Source organism: Lupinus angustifolius, unplaced genomic scaffold, assembly GCF_001865875.1.
Source record: "Lupinus angustifolius cultivar Tanjil unplaced genomic scaffold, LupAngTanjil_v1.0 Scaffold_489, whole genome shotgun sequence".
In the NCBI taxonomy this organism is placed as follows: Eukaryota; Viridiplantae; Streptophyta; class Magnoliopsida; order Fabales; family Fabaceae; genus Lupinus; species Lupinus angustifolius.
In genome coordinates this window covers 111539-135103 of record NW_017727861.1, presented here as the reverse complement: position 1 = coordinate 135103, position 23565 = coordinate 111539, and the positions used below count along the sequence as shown (strand labels likewise).

Below are 23565 nucleotides of genomic sequence, written 5' to 3'. Positions count from 1 at the left end.
ACTGACATGTGAAAAGGTGTCGAAGAAACCTACATTCTCTCTTTACCTAAAATCGTTGGCTACAAGACGAGACTTATATTTATCTAGTGTGCCATAATGTTTGAATTTATTTTTCAATATCCATTTACAACCTATCAGTTTACAATTATGAGGCAAGTTGACTAAATGACAAGTCTTTTCATACTTTTCTTCATCATTTATGGCTTTTTGCCACAAATCAGCATCCAAAGAAGTCAAAGCTTCTTAGATATTGGATAGATATTCTTTTATTGTATATGCCACCTAATCAGGCCCATACTCTTTAGGAGATCTTGCTCTTTCACTTCTTTTACGTTCTATTTCTAACCTTTCATTTTTTATCATTGTCCCTAATCACATGTATGTTGTAAGTTCAAGATGCCAACTAAGAGGTGGGATGAATTAGTTGTAGAGAAAATATGGCTGATTTTTCTGCTATGATATCAAAGTGTAAGTGCAGCAGATTATTTATGCATAATTCAATCAAGTAAAGCAAAAAGTGAATGACAAGAACGAGTAGAAGAAGAGTACATAAAGAGATTTTATAATGGTTCACCTTCTTGTCCACCGAAGGTTACATCTAGTACTCTTGTCACACAAAAGATTTTTTCACTAGATAATTTGAGTTGCAATTACAATTTCTCTCCCGATACTTTTGTACCTTACACACCCACAACTTATCTACCCTTGAAAATTCTTTTTTCAAGTGAACTCTTTTCCCCTTCTTAACACACCCTTGTGTCAAAAAGTTTACAACAAGATGAAGAATTTCAACACTGGCTTTGGATTGCCTTTACAAGTTTTGAACAAAATCTATAACTTGCAAACCTTGATCTCACAATATAAATACTTAGTAAACAATGTTCTTAATATTTTGAAAGATTACAACACTTTTCACTTTATCAAGCAACTTCAGAAAGTATGAAAGTTTAGAAACAATGTTGCTTAAGAAAAATGTGCAAAAAATTTGTTCATTAAGTGTTTGAAAGTTTTGTGTGATTATGAATGATTTTTGTATGTTATGTTGTATGGAATTTGGATGTATCAATGCCTTTAAAAAGGCTTCCAATCAGTCATGATAGCCTTTCACGAAGAGGAGACACGATTGCAATGAAGCCTATTCACTTTGAATGAATCGATTACCCAAAAGTTATGTCCAAGGTGGTAATCGGTTATTACATTGAATAAATCGGTTACATTAGTCAGTTTTGATTTGTAACTGTTTTCTCAATCATGTAACATGTTACTCAGTTCCAGTAACCTGTTACGCAGTTCTAGTAACCTGTTACCAACTGCCTCACAGTTCAGATAACATGTTACCTAGTTTTGGTAACATGTTAACCAGGTCAAGTAACTCATCATTTTGCAATTTGACTTTGCATTTTAGACATATTCAACTCTTTAAAAATGGTTTTTCATTTCTTTGAGCATTGCAACTGATATTTAAAGTAAATATAGGGATTGAAGTATATGTATGAAGACTTAATCTATAACTTTATTGAAGCTTGAGTCTTCTATGTCTTCATGGTCTTCTTCATTTTCTTCTTTTTATGATCTTGGTGTCTTTAGCAAAACTGTGTCAAGGTCAGGAGCAAGATCTTCTTCATATATGTGACTAGTTGAAGTGCTTCCACTATTTCTGAATTTGAGAGGGAAATTGTTTTCAATGAAGTCAACATCGTTAGACTCAATGACCATTTTTGCGTTTAGCTCATAAAACATGTATGCATTGATGTTTGCATCATACCAAATGAATACACATTTATAGGTTCTACTTATGAGTTAAGTTCTTAGAGTTTGAGATTCGTATATAAGCGTACAACCTCAAGATCTCAAATAATACAAATTTGGTTGTCTGCTCTTTAATATCTCTTGTAGGGGAATTTTGCTCTTAGTTTTGAACATTCTATTAACACATAACGAACAATTAATAAAATTTCACTTCACCAAGAGAGTATTGCGTCAGAACTTAGCATTATACTTACAACTAATTCAGTTAATGTTTTGTTCTTTCTTTCAGGTTTACCATTCAATTCAGGTGAATAAGGTGCAATTGTTTCATGAATAATAGCATTCAATTTATGAAAATCCTTGATTATATTAGAGTCATACTCAGTGATTATATTGCTTCTGCGCTTTTTTATTTTCCTATTGAGTTGATTTTCAATTTTAATCCTATTTAAACATGGGAAGGTGTTATGTATCAGTGGTCTAGGAGCACCTAGAAGGGGGTTGAATAGGTGTAGCAGTTAACAATTACCGCTTCTTGATCAAAAACCCAACTGCTGGAAAACCAGTCCAGTTAATTGATTAACAGCAGGGTTTAATCGATTAACTATTGTACAAAACAGACTGACTAAACAGACAAATTGCACAGTAATTAAAACACAATTGAACAGATATACTTCAGATATTTTTATGCACAAGTATTAAGTATATGGCAGTAAAAGAATATCCAACTTTTCAATTACAGATTCAATTTATCATGGCAAGAAACATAAGGAAGATATAGAGAGAAAGAACAGTGCAAAAAAGATTTTTATTCTGGTTCGTTTGCGGTCCACTGCAAACTACATCCAGGCCTCCCCTTCTGGATCAAGGAGATTTTATTTCTTCACAATATTGAATTAAGGATACAAATACCAATTCAATTACAAGCACATAGGACGCTCCCTTCTTGAAATCTAGGATCTCTAAAACCTAGTTTGACTCTACCCTTTCGCCTCTTGAGAAAACCTTTCTCACGAACTAGCCCCAGCCAAGAATCTTATCCTCAAATCAAGACCTCCCTGCCTTGGTGAAGAACTTCAATCTCTATGGTGATCTCACACCAAGAGACAAATCCAGACTACACAAAAACACACGTTTAAACAGCAAGGTATACTAAGCACAGAAATTCATAAAATATTACAAGATAAAGACGCAAAGATTAACCCTTTTTCTAATCACTTAAGTTATCAATATAAAAGTGAGTTAATCAATATCAGTATACAAGTGATTTCTTTCTATCAAAATATAATGCATGATCATGTGAGCAATATAAGAATGGATATGAAACTATGCAAAAACAGAAAGCATGTTATAGCAGAAAGAGCATAATCTCTCTTCTCACACATGCAACTCTCTTGCAGAAAAACAGTAAAACATGTATGCAAAATGCTCTCTAAACATCCCTATACAATAGAATGCAATGATATGGGTTTCTGAGTGAAGCCTCGTATTTATAGCATGGAGAATAAGTGGTTTCATCCGTTGCAGAAATAGTTAAACAGTTAAGCAGTTACAACAGCAAAAACAGATTTCAGTTACAACACATAACAGACTAGTTAATCGATTAAGACTTCTATTTAATCGATTAACGGGCCAACAGAATGACACAGAAATCAGTTAAAACAGAAAACACATATTCAACAGAAAAGTAGTTAGGTTAATCGATTAAGTTACCACGTTAATCGATTAACTTACCACGTTAATCGATTAACTAGGACATTTATGCATATGTTTCAAATGGCAAACTTCTCATATGTTATGCACAATAAACATACATGCTTTACTAATTATATTATGCCTAATATGCGCATATAACATGTATGATGGATGCATGAACATACAATTAACTAGATGATGTATCTCATGAATATGATAGTTCAATTAAGATGGCTTAAGAGACTAGCATCTAGGTTTACCTAACTTATACTCAATTACTACGGCATACATCCCAGACTACTTAGATTATAGACTCATTTTATATCATAGTCTAGACATGATCAAATGGGCATAAGGCCTATTGATTGTTGAGTCATCTTCAAGCTTTGTTAACCCCTTGTCTTCATCAAAATATAGGCAAAGACATGCTAGTGCTATCTTTGACACTTTGCGCTTTTAGAAGGGTTTCACTTTTATTTTTAATAACATATTCACAAATATAGTCAGGACAATCATCAATGAAGATAATAAAGTAACATTTTCCATTTACGCTTAACATGCGATCTAATTCACATATATCAAAGCATATCAAATCTAAAGGCTCAAATTCTCACGCTAGCGCTATGACTTTTTTGTTATTTTAGTTTGACTATAATACTCAGTTTTTCAATATTATTGGGAGATAACTTTAGAATTAAACATAACTTGCTCAAGTTGAAATTAAATGTTTCTTAATATAACACATTCTTGTATGCCAAATATGATAATTACAAAATATGTGAAATGAATGGAATAAGTGGCTTACCTTTTCCATACAAAAATCTTTTTCCTAGTAATAATATATAAGTATGTCCCTAATGTATGATTAAAAGTTTTATTCAGAAGAAAACTAAAAACTAATTTTTTTTTCTCCTATTTGAGGTGTCCATAACATCTTTGAGAATCAAAAGTCGATATGTAAATTTCCTTAGAATTGTTGATGCGGCTTATAATGAAGCAAAAATAATAAATACATTGTCTCTTATACTATTTAGATTTGTCTTCATAATATATCATATTTTATTTGATTTAATTACACTTGTTATCATGTTTTGTTTAAGAAACTACATTTATCTCTCCTATATGGCTATATGGGTAGTTACTATAATGTATGTATATAACTGGGGGTTGTTTGTGTAAGTTTAAAAAATGGAAGGTGATTTATGTAATTTCACTAAAATTTATAGGGTATTAATGTAATTCACTCTTATTTTATGATAATATGGTGACGTTAGTGCAATGGTAAGGTTGTTGTTTTGGGAGAATAACCAATGAAGAAGAAAATTTGGAGGAAAATGGGCGACCAGTTAGTTCCTTTTGTAACATTCCATTACTACTCCAGAAGTACTTGCAACACACTTTCTAACACAACTCAACATACACTTTCCAATTATATTGCATCATGCATGTGTTTTAAACTAAAAATTGTTCATTAGTTATGCAGGGGCCTTAAGTGGTATGAATGAATTAATTTGTCCCTATTTCTCCTGGATTAGTTTTTTTTTTTTTTTTGTATAATCAAAAATATCACTTTAGTCCGTGGATAAGAAACTAATTCATTTTGAGATGTGTCACAATAATTGTTACCACCAAGAGTCAAATCTCCTTTTGAATCTAATGAGACCTCATACTACTAAACAAACGTTTTGGCATCTTAGATTTGTTTATAAATGATATATGTAATCCACATTTTCATAAGAAAACCATGAAATATATTTATAAGATGACTTTTAAGTCTTCTTTTTCATTAATTAATTTGTTTCTAATAGTTAATATGCATATAGAATAAGAAGGAAAGAAAAGTAGGATTACCGGAACCAGTAATGCCTACATATACCTCTCCGACAACAGACCTGCGGACCCAACAATCGAGCCCTGCACCAACGCATCTGCCACGGCGGCAAGCCCAACCGCCAACACCGTTACATAAAACCCACCATACATCCCGACCCATCACATAAAACGCACCCAGAACTGAAACCACAACCAAGGACACAACAAAAAGCCCCAAACAAACGTTGATCTGAACGTGTCACATAAGACTCCTTGAATTGTCTTTAGTGGGATGATTCATTCATTCATCATTCACTATTTATTTTCGATCATTATTGACTCTTCAAAAAAAAAGTTAATACAAAATGAATGGTGAATAATATATTAATTGTATATAAATCTTTACATCGAAAATAGTATTCCCTACATCATAATAACTACTATTTAAGGCAATAAATAAGTATTGTGATTATTTTAATAAAAACAAATGCTAACACATGTGATGCTTATTGTTATCAACCTCAGCCTTCACAAGGTTGGTAACATGATAAATTATGATCATCTGTACACAGAAAATATGGCTAGTAAAGGGGGAATTGACAATCCTTCATAAACATATCATTTCTAAAATAATCTGAGGTTACATAATAGGAGACTGCCAGAGTTAATTCTCTGTTGTTGCTTCCATCTCTGAATCAGCAAATCTTCAGTGCTTTTAACTTTGAGGTACTCATCCATATCATACCTCAACCCTTTAGATTTAGCTGAGAATGACTGGTTTGAGCCTTCGAATTTACTGTATACATCCTTTCCGATATACTCCTGAAGAAGATCGGGGCTCCAACTTCCGTGACTGCTGACAGAATTGTTACCTTGATCATGTGCTTTGGTGATTTCCTATGGCATGAATCGAATTCAATAATCCAAGTCACATTAAAGGAGAAAATAAGAACTACATATCCGAAAATGTGGGTCAACAATCTTTGAGAATATTATAAGTTTTTCCATTTCAAAGACAAAATTGTGTAATGTTGTCGCAGATCATTGAGTTTAATCTTAGCCACTATTGAAAAACTCCAGATTATGCAACAAATGCTGGCAAATGTTCAGAGTTTTGGATATTCATGTGTGCTGACCCCTTGTGATGACACCACACACAAGAACCATTCCTGTTAATATTGATTTAAATGCATTCCTTAAGTAATTGTTTTTTGCAATGGAATAAACAATTGTTCTAGTTTCGAAACTTGTGCTATTAGTAACCAATGAAAGTGTGCTTGTGAAATATATTACAGGCAAGGTAAAGAAATAACCTGAGTGGAACTTGCAGTATTCGGAGTCAGTGTCAGTTGTGCCTTATTTGGACCTGCACTAGGAGTAGCGTCATTACTAGTCTCCCATTGCAACCATGGCAATGCAACCCCGTCAGTTATAACAGGAAGAACCCTAAGCATTGGTGGACTACTAAATGCTTCAGGTTTTATTAGTCCTCCAATGGATGAGCTTGTGTCGCTCCTTTCGCCATCAATTGAAGAAATATCGGTATCTTCAACATTTGAAATAAAATCCTCAATATATTTCTCAGCCTCCTCAATCAAACGCATAGACATTCTGCTTCTGTCATTACTTCTCTGTAGAAAAAAACATTGCTTACAAGGTCAAATAATGCATTACCATTACTTTGAAAAGAGATTAAATATGGTTTCATATAAATTACAAGGAAAACATTATCAGAAAACTGAGCACAAAAGAGATGTGCACCTTCCTGCTTCGTGATGGCTTTTGTATAGGATCATTCTTTGTAGCAGGAATCAAGTCATTAACAATCTTGGAAAGTTCTCTGCCTCGTTGCTCCTCAAACACTACTTCAGCTAGTAAATCTTGTTTTCGCTTCTCCGACTGTCAATTCAAAACCAAAAGAAAATTAAAATAATAATTCTTTTTTGTCAAACAATTGCTAGAAAGCATTGGGATTAAGTAAAATTTTAGAATTTACAGAAGCATGACTCTTGATAGCATACTTAAAATGAATCACAGAACTTTGGCATTTTAAACACATTTCTTAAGTGGGAAAGGGAGGTGAAGTGTCAAAATACCCTTAACTTATTCTCTTTGTTGAATACTAAACTTTCTGAACCTATTATTGTAGTAAGCTTTGGTGCCTTCTCTACTGTATTCCCTTCCCCAATATCAGTATCACTGTTGCAGTGCTTTCTTCTCTCAACTCCCAAGCTGATTTTTTTTATTCACTCTTCCCCTCCTCTCTTTTAATTTTTTATTAAGCTTCAACTGTTTCATTTTTTAAGTGGGTTACAATGGGTCAAGGAAAAAAGAGGCTGATATTACATGGAATCACTGTGAAAGTGTTCCACCCTATAGGCTCACGAGATAATGTAAATATTGTTCACATACTTTAATGTAAATATTTTAGATTATTGGTTATTAATGAATTTTTTTACTTTTAAATGCTCAATCAATAATTTAGTTTATATTGTTTTTAATTAGTAGTGATGTGTTGTATGCTATTATTAATTATTTTATATGTACTCTATTTTTTTAATTATTTTTTGTCAACCACTATAATAACGTATGCTAATTTGCCGACAACACCATGATGCCAGAACTTTGGCAAACGTGATCGGCCGTCATCCACCATCGACAACACTTATTTCACTGACAGGGTTTAAAAGTAGAACCAACATACCCTACTTGCAGAAGAGCATTAGCAAGTAAACATAATATATTTTAATGCAACCCCGTCAGTTATAACAGGAAGAACCCTAAGCATTGGTGGACTACTAAATGCTTCAGGTTTTATTAGTCCTCCAATGGATGAGCTTGTGTCGCTCCTTTCGCCATCAATTGAAGAAATATCGGTATCTTCAACATTTGAAATAAAATCCTCAATATATTTCTCAGCCTCCTCAATCAAACGCATAGACATTCTGCTTCTGTCATTACTTCTCTGTAGAAAAAAACATTGCTTACAAGGTCAAATAATGCATTACCATTACTTTGAAAAGAGATTAAATATGGTTTCATATAAATTACAAGGAAAACATTATCAGAAAACTGAGCACAAAAGAGATGTGCACCTTCCTGCTTCGTGATGGCTTTTGTATAGGATCATTCTTTGTAGCAGGAATCAAGTCATTAACAATCTTGGAAAGTTCTCTGCCTCGTTGCTCCTCAAACACTACTTCAGCTAGTAAATCTTGTTTTCGCTTCTCCGACTGTCAATTCAAAACCAAAAGAAAATTAAAATAATAATTCTTTTTTGTCAAACAATTGCTAGAAAGCATTGGGATTAAGTAAAATTTTAGAATTTACAGAAGCATGACTCTTGATAGCATACTTAAAATGAATCACAGAACTTTGGCATTTTAAACACATTTCTTAAGTGGGAAAGGGAGGTGAAGTGTCAAAATACCCTTAACTTATTCTCTTTGTTGAATACTAAACTTTCTGAACCTATTATTGTAGTAAGCTTTGGTGCCTTCTCTACTGTATTCCCTTCCCCAATATCAGTATCACTGTTGCAGTGCTTTCTTCTCTCAACTCCCAAGCTGATTTTTTTTATTCACTCTTCCCCTCCTCTCTTTTAATTTTTTATTAAGCTTCAACTGTTTCATTTTTTAAGTGGGTTACAATGGGTCAAGGAAAAAAGAGGCTGATATTACATGGAATCACTGTGAAAGTGTTCCACCCTATAGGCTCACGAGATAATGTAAATATTGTTCACATACTTTAATGTAAATATTTTAGATTATTGGTTATTAATGAATTTTTTTACTTTTAAATGCTCAATCAATAATTTAGTTTATATTGTTTTTAATTAGTAGTGATGTGTTGTATGCTATTATTAATTATTTTATATGTACTCTATTTTTTTAATTATTTTTTGTCAACCACTATAATAACGTATGCTAATTTGCCGACAACACCATGATGCCAGAACTTTGGCAAACGTGATCGGCCGTCATCCACCATCGACAACACTTATTTCACTGACAGGGTTTAAAAGTAGAACCAACATACCCTACTTGCAGAAGAGCATTAGCAAGTAAACATAATATATTTTAATAAATGGTTCCCCCATATAGTGGAGATTCCTAATAAAAAATAAATGGTTCCCCCATATAGTGGAGATTCCTAATAAAAAATAAATGGTTCCCCCATATAGTGGAGATTCCTAATAAAAAATAAATGGTTCCCCCATATAGTGGAGATTCCTAATAAAAAATAAATGGTTCCCCCATATAGTGGAGATTCCTAATAAAAAATAAATGGTTCCCCCATATAGTGGAGATTCCTAATAAAAAATAAATGGTTTCCTAAGGCTAGTCTGCAACTTAACTCAGAAACCCAAAATAAAATCTAAAATATGAAATACAGGAGGCTCATCAGAACATTAGGAAGACAAGTCAGTAATTCCTTATATTCAGAAATTCATACTGCTCCACACAAAAAAACGAATATTATAAGAATGTATAGCAGAAAACTTCCTTTTGGTTTTACTTTCTTTTAATACCTGTTCCAATTCAGTTTCATAATTCCTTCTGATTGAAGAAACAGCCTTAATAACATCAGAATTATTTGACAGCAAACGATCACTTGTGGATGAAGTAGAGGTTCTTGGTTTTACCACAACCTAAAAGAGGAAGTTCAAAAAAAATTAGTAAACAAGATGAGAAGATGCAATAGAGTCTGCTCATACATGACAGAGAGCAGGATAACAAGCATATTACTGAAAACTTCACATTTCACACACTTGTTCAATTCCCATATGTCTTGACTCTCTCCGCGTTGCTTTGTGCAATCCATTATCCATGTCTTGAAGCGCCACCTGGAGAATTTCCAAAATGAGAAGAATATTAGGAGTCAAATTAATCAAACTAAGGCAATGCTCCTTGCACAACTGTAACTCATCAACCTTGTTCAGTGCATAAACTGGTCGTGGTTTCTCAGTTCCATTTTTATTGAAGTGTGCACCTGCTCCTTCATCATCTGTAAGAATAGAAGAATGACTCTGAAAAGCCAAAGAAACATTAAAGATTTAGTTAAAAATCAAATTGTAATGAGATATTGAGAATCACCTAACAAGACAACAAAGATGTTAAACTTTAAAACTGTCATGCATCAGACTATATTTGGGAGGGAAGAATTTATCAAGAGTAAAGTGGAGTGGGTAGGAGGAGGAGCATGTTCCCTCCATAGTCCAAACATGGTCATGAGACAATTTGCATACACTAGAATGAGAAGGTTTGGGAATAAGGCTTGGTTGTTGTCGATGACGTGTTTGGCAAAAGTAATTGAAAAGTTAGCACAAGAGACAGATAAAAGGCTGATAAGCTAACGATGTATGGTAACACTAGTTCATAAACTAGCTGAAAATGGTAAAATGATGGGAAAGAGCTCATCAGTCAGGGGATTATATATAAATTTATGAGACATAAGACACTTTAAGAGGCTTCTCAAATTAGGGCTTATAATTCGAGGCTTTTCTGAAAATTCCCTATAACCAAGCATGACTACCAAGCTTATTTGTGTCACTTGAACAGATATTGCCAAACACAAATATTGGTTTAGAATGAGGGAGTTCACTTGAACAGATATAAAAATAATAAAATAAGAGTGGTTCACATTTTTAGTTTTATCCATCCTTTTCCTCTTCTTTTGTCTTGGGGTCATTAAGTCATATTTTGGAAATTAAAAATTCTCTGCTCTTTCTATTCTTCCTCTGTCTTGATTTTTTTTCTAGCAACATATAAGCAATCAAGCCTACCAAAGGAAAACAACCACTACAAGATTTCACAGCAAGAGATAAACATAAGTTTAACAACCAAACCCGGAAAATTATCACACTTACAGAGTAGCCATCATATGATCTGAAATCCCTTTGGCTAAGGGACTTTCTCAGCATAGGTCTTTGATTTGAAGCAACTGGTTTTTGCATCAGCTGATTCCCAGTATCAGTATTTTTCAGATTCACATGACTTCTGGAATTCTGAGAATGATCCAGGTCACTCTGTACCAAGCAAGATATATACATGCATGAATACATCAACATATTTTTCTAATGGAGTATGTTTAAGAGAACCATAACAAATATAGTGCACCCAATAAGGATTAAAAACATACTTATTTTTACTACAAGTAAAGTGACTTGATTGATTTTGAACACTTAATCAAGTGCTAGTAAGAACTAAGAAACTCATATAGCTTGAGGTACACAGCTCATAGATTAATCATAATTTAATCGAGGATTAGATTTAAGTGAATAAAATAAAATCAATAATGTAATAAAATAAAAATTATCAAATAATATTAACTAAAATACATACTGACAAATCCAAGCAGGCTTAAACCATAAGATTTTATGTTTAAAGAAGTTAGCAGTTATATAACAGTCTCAGCCTCTCTTGAAGCAAAACTGACTTCCCACCAAAATTGAATGCAACAATGGGGGTTTTCAAATCTCAATTATTTCAATTAATAAGATGTGAGCTCTTCCCGGGAAGCTTAAGGGAGTGTTTGTTTAAGCTTAAAATAAAGTAATCCTTAAATATTTTTAAAAACTCATTTTGGTTGAATAACTTTTATGTAGATCAGACACTGTTTTGCATTAGGCCAAACATATTTTGGTGCATTGCCTCTTCCTGGGATGATCTTTCTTTGTAAAAAAGCTGAAAAATATAGTCCCTCATAAAAGCTGAGTTTTAGCTCTTTCCCAGCTTCTTCTTTAATAAAACCAACTATATAGAAATCTAAATGTCAAAAGTGATTCTATTAAAATGGATGAACTTTACCGGCACAGGTGTCATTGCAAAAGTATGTAATTAATATTAGTGGCTTGTGTGGGCAACAATGAAGGGGAGCACATATTCTATAGCACACTTTGTGCATCAAAAAAATGTTTAATAATTAAATTTTTAATTTAAATTTATTTTTTTTAACCAATTACAATATATATTACATAGAGTGATGCAAATTGTGCAACACCATATTTACTTCTACAACCAATGGGGGAGGACTATGAGAGAAATGAAACTTGACAGTGAGCCCCAAGTCATTACATGATACATGAATTACAAAAATTCGAACTTTTCAGCCCTTCCATATTCTTTAAATCCTCACTATACTTCTCAATTTAAAAAATGAAGTGAAGACAAAAGTATAGCAATTTAAAAAGTTAAATTGTCAATAATAAACATTTACTAAAGATAATACTAAAAATATACGTTGACCTTAGACTTTAATATATTATCACTTTAGTCCCTGAAATCATATCTTTTCCGTCCTTGTAATTATAAACACCAATCATATTAGTCCCTTAAATTCTTTTCGACGGATAACAATTAGATAAGTTTGGTGTTCACAGTTCCCGGGATGAAAATGATAATGTGTCAGGTGCTTACAATATCAGTGACCTGAAATGGTTATTTAATGCATAACTAGAAGTAATACATTTATTTAAAATGTTCGTATTAATCAAAAAAAAATATTTAATAATTTAATTTTCAATTACTAATTATCCGAAAAATGTGCTCCCAACAAATTGAAATCAAAACTTAAAGTATAGTAAATTAAGGATGTTTATTGGAATTAGGCTAATACCAAAGGTTAATTAGGTGTTACCTCGGAATCACTAATTTGGTACCGAACAACCGAAACCGATCTCCTTCTTCTCGAATTAGCATCAGAAACCGCTCTTCCACCACCGCCGCCGCCGATACTGCTCCTCCGATCATCAGCACTTCCGGAACTCTTCCTCATAACAGACCTCCCTCGCCTCTGCGATGCGGTACCAGAAGCAGGACTAGCCTTGGTCTCGAAGCTTCTAGAACCGGAGCGGCCGCGGTTAGCGGAATCAAAGAAATCGATGGCGAGATCATCGAGGCTGATCTCAGGGAATTTGGAACCTCTAATGGTGTTGACGAAGTTCCCTTTGTTATCGGGAGGATTGACGGGGCGGGAAAATTGACTTAGACTCCGGGAACGGCGCTGGCGGTGGGAGGAAGAGGAGGCGGTGGAATCTTCGGAGGGGGAAGATGGTCCAACGGGGGTTCTTTTGGTGGTTGATTTGAATGCCGCGGTGGCCATGAATTGAATGAGAATGAAATTCAAATTCAAATGCAGGATTATGGTTTAGACTTTAGAGAGAAAGAAGTTTAAAAGTGTCATTGCATGTGAAATGAATAAATAATGGGAGCTGTGTATGTGAGAGACTGATGAGAGGGGAAAAGATTGGCGGAGAAATCAAAAAAGTTTGAATATTGTAGCTAGCTGGTATTGTATTTAAGGTCGATTATATTATTCCATTTCTACTATTTATTGTTATTTAGTATTTTATATTATTTTATATATAATAATTCAAATACTTCTTCCTATTTTGATTTCATTATTATTAATTCCTCATTATGGAAAATCTAAACGGTAGCAAGTTTACAATTCAAAAAACGCCTTATTATACATATATGGTATTATGTGCACAACAAAATCTATTATTTATTACGGTTCCTATTAAAAAAAACAGAAAATTTTGGTGTACATTGCTATTTTTTTAAGACAGTAAAAGATAATTGATCAATTATTATTCATACAAAACTAATTAGGTATTGATCTAGTTGGGTAAGATCTTGCTAGATCATGAGATATTATAATAAATTAAATGTTCAATTTTTCATAACAACATTTGTGAGAAATGTTCAATTTTTCATAACAACATTTGTGAGAAGAAATAGATATACAATTGAAAAGAATTAACTTTGTACCCATAAAACAAAAAAGTATCAATTAGTTATAAAAAATAATTTATTCTTACCGATGTGATTTATATCCGCACAATTCCTCATAATATAACGAAATTAAAGTTTAGTTGTCTCTGGTAGAATAAGTATAGTGACCTTCTTCTTTTTAACTTCACCTCAATCTAGGGAGTGTATCACATTTCTCATAAATATATTCTATTTCTTGTGTCATTGTTTGTAATTAATTGAAAAATATATTTAAATTAAAATTTTAATAATTAAATATTTTTTTAACTAATCATAAATAATAGTATATAAAGTAGTATATTTTTTAGGACAGAAGATGTTCAACGCTAAATGCATCTTACACTAATTTATCAACTTGTTTTCCCTACTATGTTTTCTTTGGCATCAAACTGACATAGAGTCATAGATTCATCATAGGTGGTGTGAATATATGAATAATGAGTTGAGGACATTAATTTATTACCTTTTTTTTTTGAAGGAATTTACTACCTAGGTCTGTATATATGTAAAACAAATCCATTAACCATAATTACATTTTTTTGAAAAAATTGGAAGAGAACAATAACTTTAGACGTATAACGTGGTTGCAAATTTGCAATCTTAAACTCCTATAAAGTTGTTTATTTCGGGCTTTAGCAACAGTTACTTTTGTTTTTTGCTTCTTAAATTTTGTATGAATATAGGGTTAACAGTTTTTTATTTAAGTAACCTCTTTTAAAAGATGTGGGTTAGGTGACTTTAAATAAGATAAAAAAGTGAAAAAGATATTATAGAAAACCGTGTATGTGAAATCCGTGGAGACAATAAAATATCACTTGAACTTTTTAATTATAGAAAAGTGCATGTGAAAAATAAATAAATATGAGTCATTTAAAATACTTAAGTTTGTATAATTCAAATCTTATTACTCTATTTTAGTTTTTAGCTTTGATATAAAAAAAACTTTACTATTTGTTCATGTTGTAAAACACTCATAAAGAATTGTATTATTACATTAATCTTTGTATCATTAAATTCATGACAACAAATAATATGTATTTTTTTATTACATACAAATAACATGTAATCAAACTGGTTTTCATTTTGGTAATTCATTTTTAACTTGTATTTGGTGGACTTGGAGATGGAGAAATAACACTATGCTTGATTCTATGGTGTGGGACATCAATCTTGTAGCTTCTTGTGTGCATAAAGAATTTAGAGATTGGTGCTTTGTCAGATTTCAACATTGTTGATCATAACTTGTCTCATTTCAAGTGGTCTCCTCCAACAGTTGGGCAAATGAAATTGAATGTTGGTATGACTATGGAAGCAGAGTTTATTGCAATGGAACAATTTCTGATTTTAGCATGGGACAAGGGTTTCCTGTCTGTTGTGCTTGAGTGTGACTATCTGAAAGCAGTACAAATCATTTTAAAGGCATTTGTGGTCAGATTTGAGAGGATTTCTGATGTGGTGAGTCGAATACGCAAATTATTTACTCATTGTTGAGAAGTTCAGATTCACTTTATTCCAAATGAAGCTAATTCCTTGACGGACTTTATTACTAAGACGAGTGTTCTTCCAGACTCAACTTTTCATATTTTGACTTTCACTCCGGCTGGTGCTTCAGAATTTGTTGACATAGATCTTTCTATGTAGTCTTGTTTTTTTTTTCTTTTTCGATGTACCAAAAAAAAACATGTTTTCATTTCTAAAATTCCTATTGTTGATTTTTGAAGTTTATCATCATAGTGATAGTCTATTGAATAAAAAGAATAAGATAAAGTACACTAACATTACTTGAGTTTTAGTAAAATTACATAAATTACTTATATATATATGAGAATAAAGTATCTTCTCATACCAGGAGATAACTTATCTCTTTAAATTCACTTAGTATTTGACATATGTCTTATTTTTTTCATTTTATAATATATTTTAAAATGAAAACTTCTTGAAGGAATGAAAATAAGATATATGTTAGACACTGAATGAGATAAATTATCTCATGTATGAAAAAATATTTTATTTTCTATTTATATTCATACATTATGCTAACTACACGTACATGAGAAATAAATGTGATATTTTAAATAAAAAATGATAAATGTAAGTAAGTTAAGTAAAATATGGTATATTATGAAGACAAATAAAAATAATATAAGAGTAAATGTATGAACCAAAAATAATTAAAAAAATTGACTCGTATACTATTTGGATATATCTCAATAATATATTATATTTTATTTAACTTAATTACACTTATATATAAATGAGATAGGTTTTCTATATGCATTGAAAAAGGAGATATGACTTATATAATTTCACTAAATATACTCTAAGCTACTAAAATTATGCCATGTCCATTTTTTAGTTTTTAAGAATATTTTTTGTAGAAATTATTCCACCATGACTAATGTTTTGACTGGGGATATATTTTATTCTCATAAATTTGGATAGCAAAATATAAACATATGTAGACTTGTGTGGTGGTTGGTAAAAGTTAGGTGTAAGCTAGAACTGTGTTTTTCACTTGTATGTTTTTATATTGAGAATAAAGTATCTACTCATACAATAAGATAATTATATCCTTAGATCTATTGAGTATTTGACACATCTTATTTTACTTCTCTCTAAAAGTTTTAATTTTAAAATATATTATATAAAAAAATAAGACATATGTTAAGCAGTCACCAGATTTGAGGAGAAAAGTTAGATACTTAATTCCTTTCTATATATTAGATGCGATAGAATGAAAGGGTCTACTTTAACGGCTAAATTGAGGGGTCATACAAGTCAGATTTTTTTTTTTCCTTTTATTTATCTTAAGACTGATTTTAGTACTAACAATGACCTCATCATGCAACAATAAGTTGTATTTTTTTGCCCCTTCACTAATTAGGGATAAAACTATGTCTATTGCACTTATTATAGCATCTAACACAATTAAGGGAGACAAAGCTACCATTTCATTATGAGAATAAAATATCTAATCTTTTGAAGAGATAAGTTATATTATGAGAATAAAATATCTCATCTTTTGAAAAGACAAGTTATCTGCACATTCAACTAAAATTATTAGATATCTCTTACGCCACATGTCATAATTTTAATGGCTGGATAAGATAACTTATGTCATCATATACTTTATTCTCTATCATTATTTGGGTGAATTCATGATGAAAAATAATAAAGTTTTCACTTTATTGGGACCATGAATGCATGAACTAATGCATAAAAGATTAAACATGAGAGAGTAGCATAAATGAAAGGCGAAAATCACTGAAGACCACAATCAGCTAAAAGCCAATTAGATCAATATATAAAATCCAAAAAATCCATCCTCTCCAAAAGAGGCAATCAAAAGAAAGAGAAAGTTACAGCTCCTCATAGGGAAGCAACACGGGTACAAGAAAAAGATCACTTTATTCCAGCTTTTTCAGTTGAGCAGTGAAAGGAAAAGCTAAATTGCACAGCTAGACATAAACACAAGGTACTCATGGAGAGACTACTTTGCATACCCACCACCAGCTTAAAGAGTCTTAGCAACGTGAGCAATGAGATCAACAACACGGGTGCTGCAGGATCAAACAAAAAGCAGGTATTAGATCTCTATGCAAGAATTCAAAATAAGTAATATTCATGTGAGACATAAATCTAGTTTGAATCAACAATAAACTGCACATCTTGTGCACATTCATTACCTGTAGCCCCACTCGTTGTCATACCATGACACAAGCTTCACATATTTCTCATTCAAAGCAATTCCGGCCTTAGCATCAAAGATACTTGACCTACATTGATCAAAATAACACAATTTATGACTTTTTTAAACACAAACAAATAAAAGACCATTCCTGATGTAATGAAAAAAAATTGATGGGTGCCATCACTAACAAGCACCATCTGTGGTCAAGAACTTCCCAGATGTATGACATAATGATAAGATAATATATACCTGTTGTCACCGATGAAGTCAGTGGAGACCACATCATCTTCAGTGTAACCAAGGATTCCCTTCAACTTGCCCTCTGACTCCTCCCTGAGAAAAACAACAATATTGAATCAAAAGATTCAAGAGAGCTAGAGCGATACCAAAATGTATGTACTTTTGAATATCAAAATCCTGATAACACAATATATGATCAGATATACTATAATATTTCAAAGGCAAATTGATGTAATGTGCTCTTTCTTACTTGATAGCTTTCTTAATTTCATCATAGGTAGCTGCCTTCTCAAGCCTGACTGTGAGGTCAACAACAGAGACATCTACGGTAGGAACACGGAAGGCCATTCCGGTCAATTTTCCGTTCAAAACAGGAAGGACTTTCCCAACAGCCTTAACAAAAAACGATAAGGATTAGATAATCAAACCAAGAAAATGTTGCTCCATGTAAACAAAGCAAAAACCAATTGAAAGTAAAGAGCATATAAAACACAACAGCTAGTGTCAAAATATTCACCTTAGCAGCGCCAGTGCTGCTAGGAATGATGTTGAATGAGGCAGCTCTTCCACCTCTCCAGTCTTTGCTGGATGGCCCATCAACTGTTTTCTGGGTGGCTGATTCATAACAACATAAGAACCGGACATAGCATGTGGCATAATAAAATACAGCAATAGGTATCCGTTAATTAACCAACTACCAACAAAACCTACCAGTAATGGAATGAACGGTGGTCATGAGACCCTCAACAATACCGAATCTGTCATTAATAACCTACATAATTGACAAGAAACAATCACAACCACATCGCAACCAACAAAGCAACAATCAGTGCAATGAATTGGGAGGATTAGGAACCTTGGCAAGAGGAGCAAGGCAATTTGTTGTGCAGCTAGCATTGGAAATAATGTCAAGCTCGGGCTTGTACTCATGCTCATTAACACCAACAACAAACATGGGAGCATCTTTGCTGGGAGCAGAAATAATAACCTTCTTGGCACCACCCTGGATTATAACAAAAAAGACATTAACATTATAATCCAAAGTCCAAACTAAATAAAACTAAAACAAAACAAACAAACCCTGATTTGAATTGCACACAACAAAAACAAACTTAGTAAATCCCAAAAAACGTAGACAAGGTAAGAAAACTAATAAATCATGTACAACAACACTCCAGGCACATTAAAAAAACAGACAGCAATCAGTCGAAATACAAACCTTCAAATGGGCTGCAGCCTTGTCCTTATCGGTGAAAACACCGGTGGACTCGACAATGATTTCAGCTCCACTCTCAGCCCATGGGATCTCCTCAGGGTTCCTGAACAACATTAACAAACCACAACCATTTTGTATCTGTCTTCTGTTAAAATTAAATAACTCCTAATCATTTTACAATAACATGCATTACACTCACATCATTAATAATAGAAAATGAACAATACCTGTGTCCGTAGACAGCAACGGACTTCTCACCAAAGAGAAGGGTCTTAGAGTCCTTAACCTTAAGCTCGTGGTTTTTCCACTGTCCGTGAACACTGTCATATTTGAACATGTAGGTCTACACAACCCAAACAAAGAGTTATTATTCAGATCTAAGATTTAATTCCTTAAAAATATATTCTAATTAGTTACCAAGTGTGGGAAAGTTTTTGAGCATATGAAACTAGAAAAGTGGTACCAAAAGGTCAAGGGTCCATTCCTAAAAGCAACACTTGTTGGGAGACACCCTCACGCATGCGTGGTAGTGATTTGTGAAATAACTTCCAATTTTGATTTGAAGATTTAAAAAATAAACTATTTTCACTAGATCTGTCGAAAATAGAAGAAAAGATGTTGCTGTTACCATGTAATCAGTTGTGATGAAAGGGTCGTTAACAGCAACGAGTTCAACATCGTCTCTCTGAAGAGCCACTCTAGCCACCAATCGTCCGATTCTTCCGAATCCTGTTACATATTGTTTTAATTAATAAACAATCAATCGATTATTCAATACATGTAGCCGACCCCAACTAGCACTCGGATGTTATTGTTGTAATAGATAAACGATCCGATCTAAAGTTAGAAATGAAAGACCGGGGGAAGGAGATTAGTTTTACCGTTAATTCCGATCTTGATCTTGCCTGATGCAACAAAAAAACCAGATCAGATCAGATCAGAAGACAATTTTATGAATCTAAAATAGGAACAAGGAAATGAAAATGTTATGAGTAATATTTTTATTAAATTATATTTTACCCATGACTAGAATAGTGATGATGAAGTGGGAGATAGAAGAGAGTGAATAGTAGGATATGTGAGGGTATGGGGTGAAGTAGTGTTTATATTTATTTAGGGTTGTTGAGAAATGGTTGGTGACTGGTGAGTGCTCAAAAAGTAAAAGATAGCCTACGTGGCCGGCGTATGACTCGTGACACTGCCTCAAGGTATAGCTTTTTCATTTTTTCTATATTTCAGTTGATTCGAGTTAATGTTATTTTGATCTAAGTCAAAAAGTCAAACGATGCTAACTTTTTATTTTTTGGATTGAATTTGGTGGTCTCGAGCAATGGTGCTAATGACCCTAGCTAGTGGTTATCCCTATTCATACCCCTTATTTTTTTATAACATAGGTATTTTCTATTTTTTTTTATAAGCAACTAATCCATTTTGAATTTGTATATGTCTCTTTTAATAAATATTACTCTCAAGAATCAAATTCTTAATATTTTAGTCATGTTATGGATCTAGTAGTGTCTTGTACTACTACACCAACACATTATTGGTATATTGTATTTATTGAGATCAAAGAGATTTAATATTTTATTATCTATTTATATATTTTGTGATGATTAATATATATAAATTATAATATACTTTTACAATAAATTTATTCAATTACTAAACTTTATTCTGAAATAATAATAAAATAGTAGTACAAAATTACAATATATATAAAATATTTAATTAAAAATAAATTTATATTTTTTGGATAAGGGAGAATCATTATACTTGTTTCATTCAATGATGTAAAAATTGTACCATACTGGTCTGTTCAATTGGAAAACCGATGAATCGGTCTCCTAACCGGTATGGTACAGATGTTGAATCGGCTAAGTATCAAAATCGGTCAAAATTGGTGAACTGGTCGGTATTTCACTAAACCGACCGGTTTATACATATATTTTTTTTTGAAAAAAAACTGAAAAACCCATTACAAGGTGACTCATCTTTCCAACCTTTTTCATTTATTTATATTTTGCGGTTGTTACGTGATACTTTTGGATTGATATATATTTTATAATTTAGACTTTTAATTTGTTAAAGAATTAAAGTTGTTTGTTTATTTGAATTTTGAGTAGAATATGAATATGAATTATAAATTTTTTTGTTATAGGTTCATATATATATATATATATATATATATAAATAATATATATATATATATATATATATAACTAGATATGTCAGGTTTAACCGACATGCGGTTTAATTACTGAATTACCGGTTAAATCACTGTACCACTATACCAGTACCCTAATCAATTTGATAACCATTACGGTTTTAACAATATTGGTTTCATCCATAAATAAACTAGTATTATGGATACATGGTATGCGTATTTTCTAATGTATGTAAAATAAAAACAATAAATTTAAGAGTTACCATTAATTTGAGATTTTGAGTACCTAGATTATAATTATCAATTCATTCATCATATTTAATATTTATGACCCACATTAGTTTATGCGTCAATTGGGTTGGGTAGGAGCATCTACAATGCGCAATACATTTCTTGTTCTTAAACGAAGCTCATTATTATTTTATATTTGTTTATATTTTTCAACAACATAAATCAAAATCATTTCCAATGGTGTAATTCTATTTTCGTTCTTAAATGCATTTCATAAATTTACCCCACATTTATATTTATCTCTTGTAATAATTTTTTCTATTTTTTAATGTTGACTCACAACTTTAAGAATAGTGCTTATTTAACTTACCGTTCCAAAATAAGAACAAGAAACGACATATTTCCAATGGTGAACTTGGATGAAGAACGTATGTATTTTGCTAAGAATGGTTTTTTTGTTACCAATGTGGATGCTCTAACCCTAACAAGTCAATCTTAACTAGCTTAGTTAATACTTGATTAAATGTGATATTAATGTAACTAATATTGAGAAAATTCTAATTATGTATTGGGCCGAGTCAGATTATTTGAATTAGTTTATTCAGTATTAATAATAACAATAGAATACATACACTTTTAAAATTTTAAATAAAATCATCAAATTAATATTCCTTTAATTAATTAACTCTTCTATTAATTCTTTTAACACAATCTTGTTGGTTTCATATGTTCTATTTTAAAAATTTATCTTATCTCTTGAAATTTCTTTATTAAATATCTCAACTTGAGTCAAAGTAAATTTGGTCACAAATAGGGCTGACAATGAACCGAACCAACTCGATATTCGTTCAAAACTTAATTTGTTATTTAATTCGATAAACTTGGTTCATGAACCAAATGAGTTGAACTTGAGCTAAAAATTGAGTCCGTTTAATAAATGAGTCGAACTTGAATTATATCTAGTTCGACTCGTTAGTTTCATGAGATGTCTCGATATATATATATATATATATATGTATATAAACTATTTTTTATGTTTATTATGATCTAAACATTATTTTAACAATATTATATTTATATATGAAACCTTTTGTAGTATTTTTCAAAATTTAATTAATTATTTGAGTTGTCTAAATGAACCATTTGAAATAAACCGAATAGTTCGCGAACTTTAACCGAGTCAAACTCGAGCTAAAAATAATAACTCGTATTAAACTCGAGTCGAGTTTCAAGCTAAATCAATCCTTATCGAGCTGAACCGACTAAACTTTGGTTTGACTCGGTTCGACTCATTTCTCGCCCTAGTCACAAACATTATGTAGAACTTGAAGTTATAGATCTTCTAACAAAAGTTTTGGAGCCATCTCCATTCAATCTTTTTTTGTATAAGTTAAAAGTTGTCAACATTCACTTTTCGGCTTGAGGAGAGATTGAAATATATAATATTATATTGAGCTACTAATTAGTTTAAAATCACTTACCTTCTACGTAACAAACAATATTATAAATTCAATTCATTATTAAAACATGTGTAAAATAGATTAATCAGTTCGTTAGAAGTTAAGTAAAATTAAAGATCCTTAGAAGACCACTTATCTAACCAATCATAAGAAAAATTATACATCTAACAAGTGGTATCACAACTACAAGTTGTGAATTTTATGATTATTCATTAAATATGTTTTTCCCAATTTTTTACCAACCCTAATATTCATTTTGGGAATGTTATGTTTCTGCTATCATGTTGTGAAAATTGAGAATTTTTCGAATTAATAATTTATGTTGCATCTTATGGTTTTGAATTCATTATGTTTGTAGATGACAAAACAGGTTGTTCCACCCATTTAGCTCACATATGAAAGTACACCGCAAAATTTAAATGGGTGCGGGATGTCCATTTTCTCTTCACAGATAAATCTGCATGCCCTAGCCATTTTTAAATGGACCAACGGGCAAGCAGACAATACGTGGGCAACGAGTCAAAAATAAA

At 31.9% G+C, this 23565-nt stretch overlaps 2 protein-coding genes across 2 annotated transcripts; both read right to left on the bottom strand.

The window, feature by feature from the left end:
- Positions 1-5679: 5679 nt before the first annotated feature.
- LOC109341508 lies at positions 5680-13471 on the bottom strand. Its single transcript, XM_019579438.1, has 8 exons — positions 12895-13471; positions 11126-11284; positions 10190-10285; positions 10028-10102; positions 9788-9907; positions 8352-8489; positions 6570-6887; positions 5680-6153 (listed from the first exon to the last, which is right to left on the bottom strand). The coding sequence occupies exons 1-8, from the start codon at positions 13357-13359 to the stop codon at positions 5881-5883; spliced, it is 1644 nt and encodes a 547-aa protein (XP_019434983.1). The 5' UTR covers positions 13360-13471; the 3' UTR covers positions 5680-5880.
- Positions 13472-17276: 3805 nt separating this feature from the next.
- Positions 17277-20310, bottom strand: LOC109341513 (glyceraldehyde-3-phosphate dehydrogenase, cytosolic). The gene is made up of 12 exons (XM_019579441.1): positions 20201-20310; positions 20062-20085; positions 19809-19909; positions 19408-19523; positions 19184-19283; positions 18821-18967; positions 18676-18736; positions 18482-18579; positions 18215-18357; positions 17974-18057; positions 17720-17809; positions 17277-17593 (listed from the first exon to the last, which is right to left on the bottom strand). Exons 1-12 carry the CDS (start codon positions 20202-20204, stop codon positions 17548-17550), a joined length of 1014 nt encoding a protein of 337 aa, XP_019434986.1. The 5' UTR covers positions 20205-20310; the 3' UTR covers positions 17277-17547.
- Between the last annotated feature and the right edge of the window lie 3255 nt (positions 20311-23565).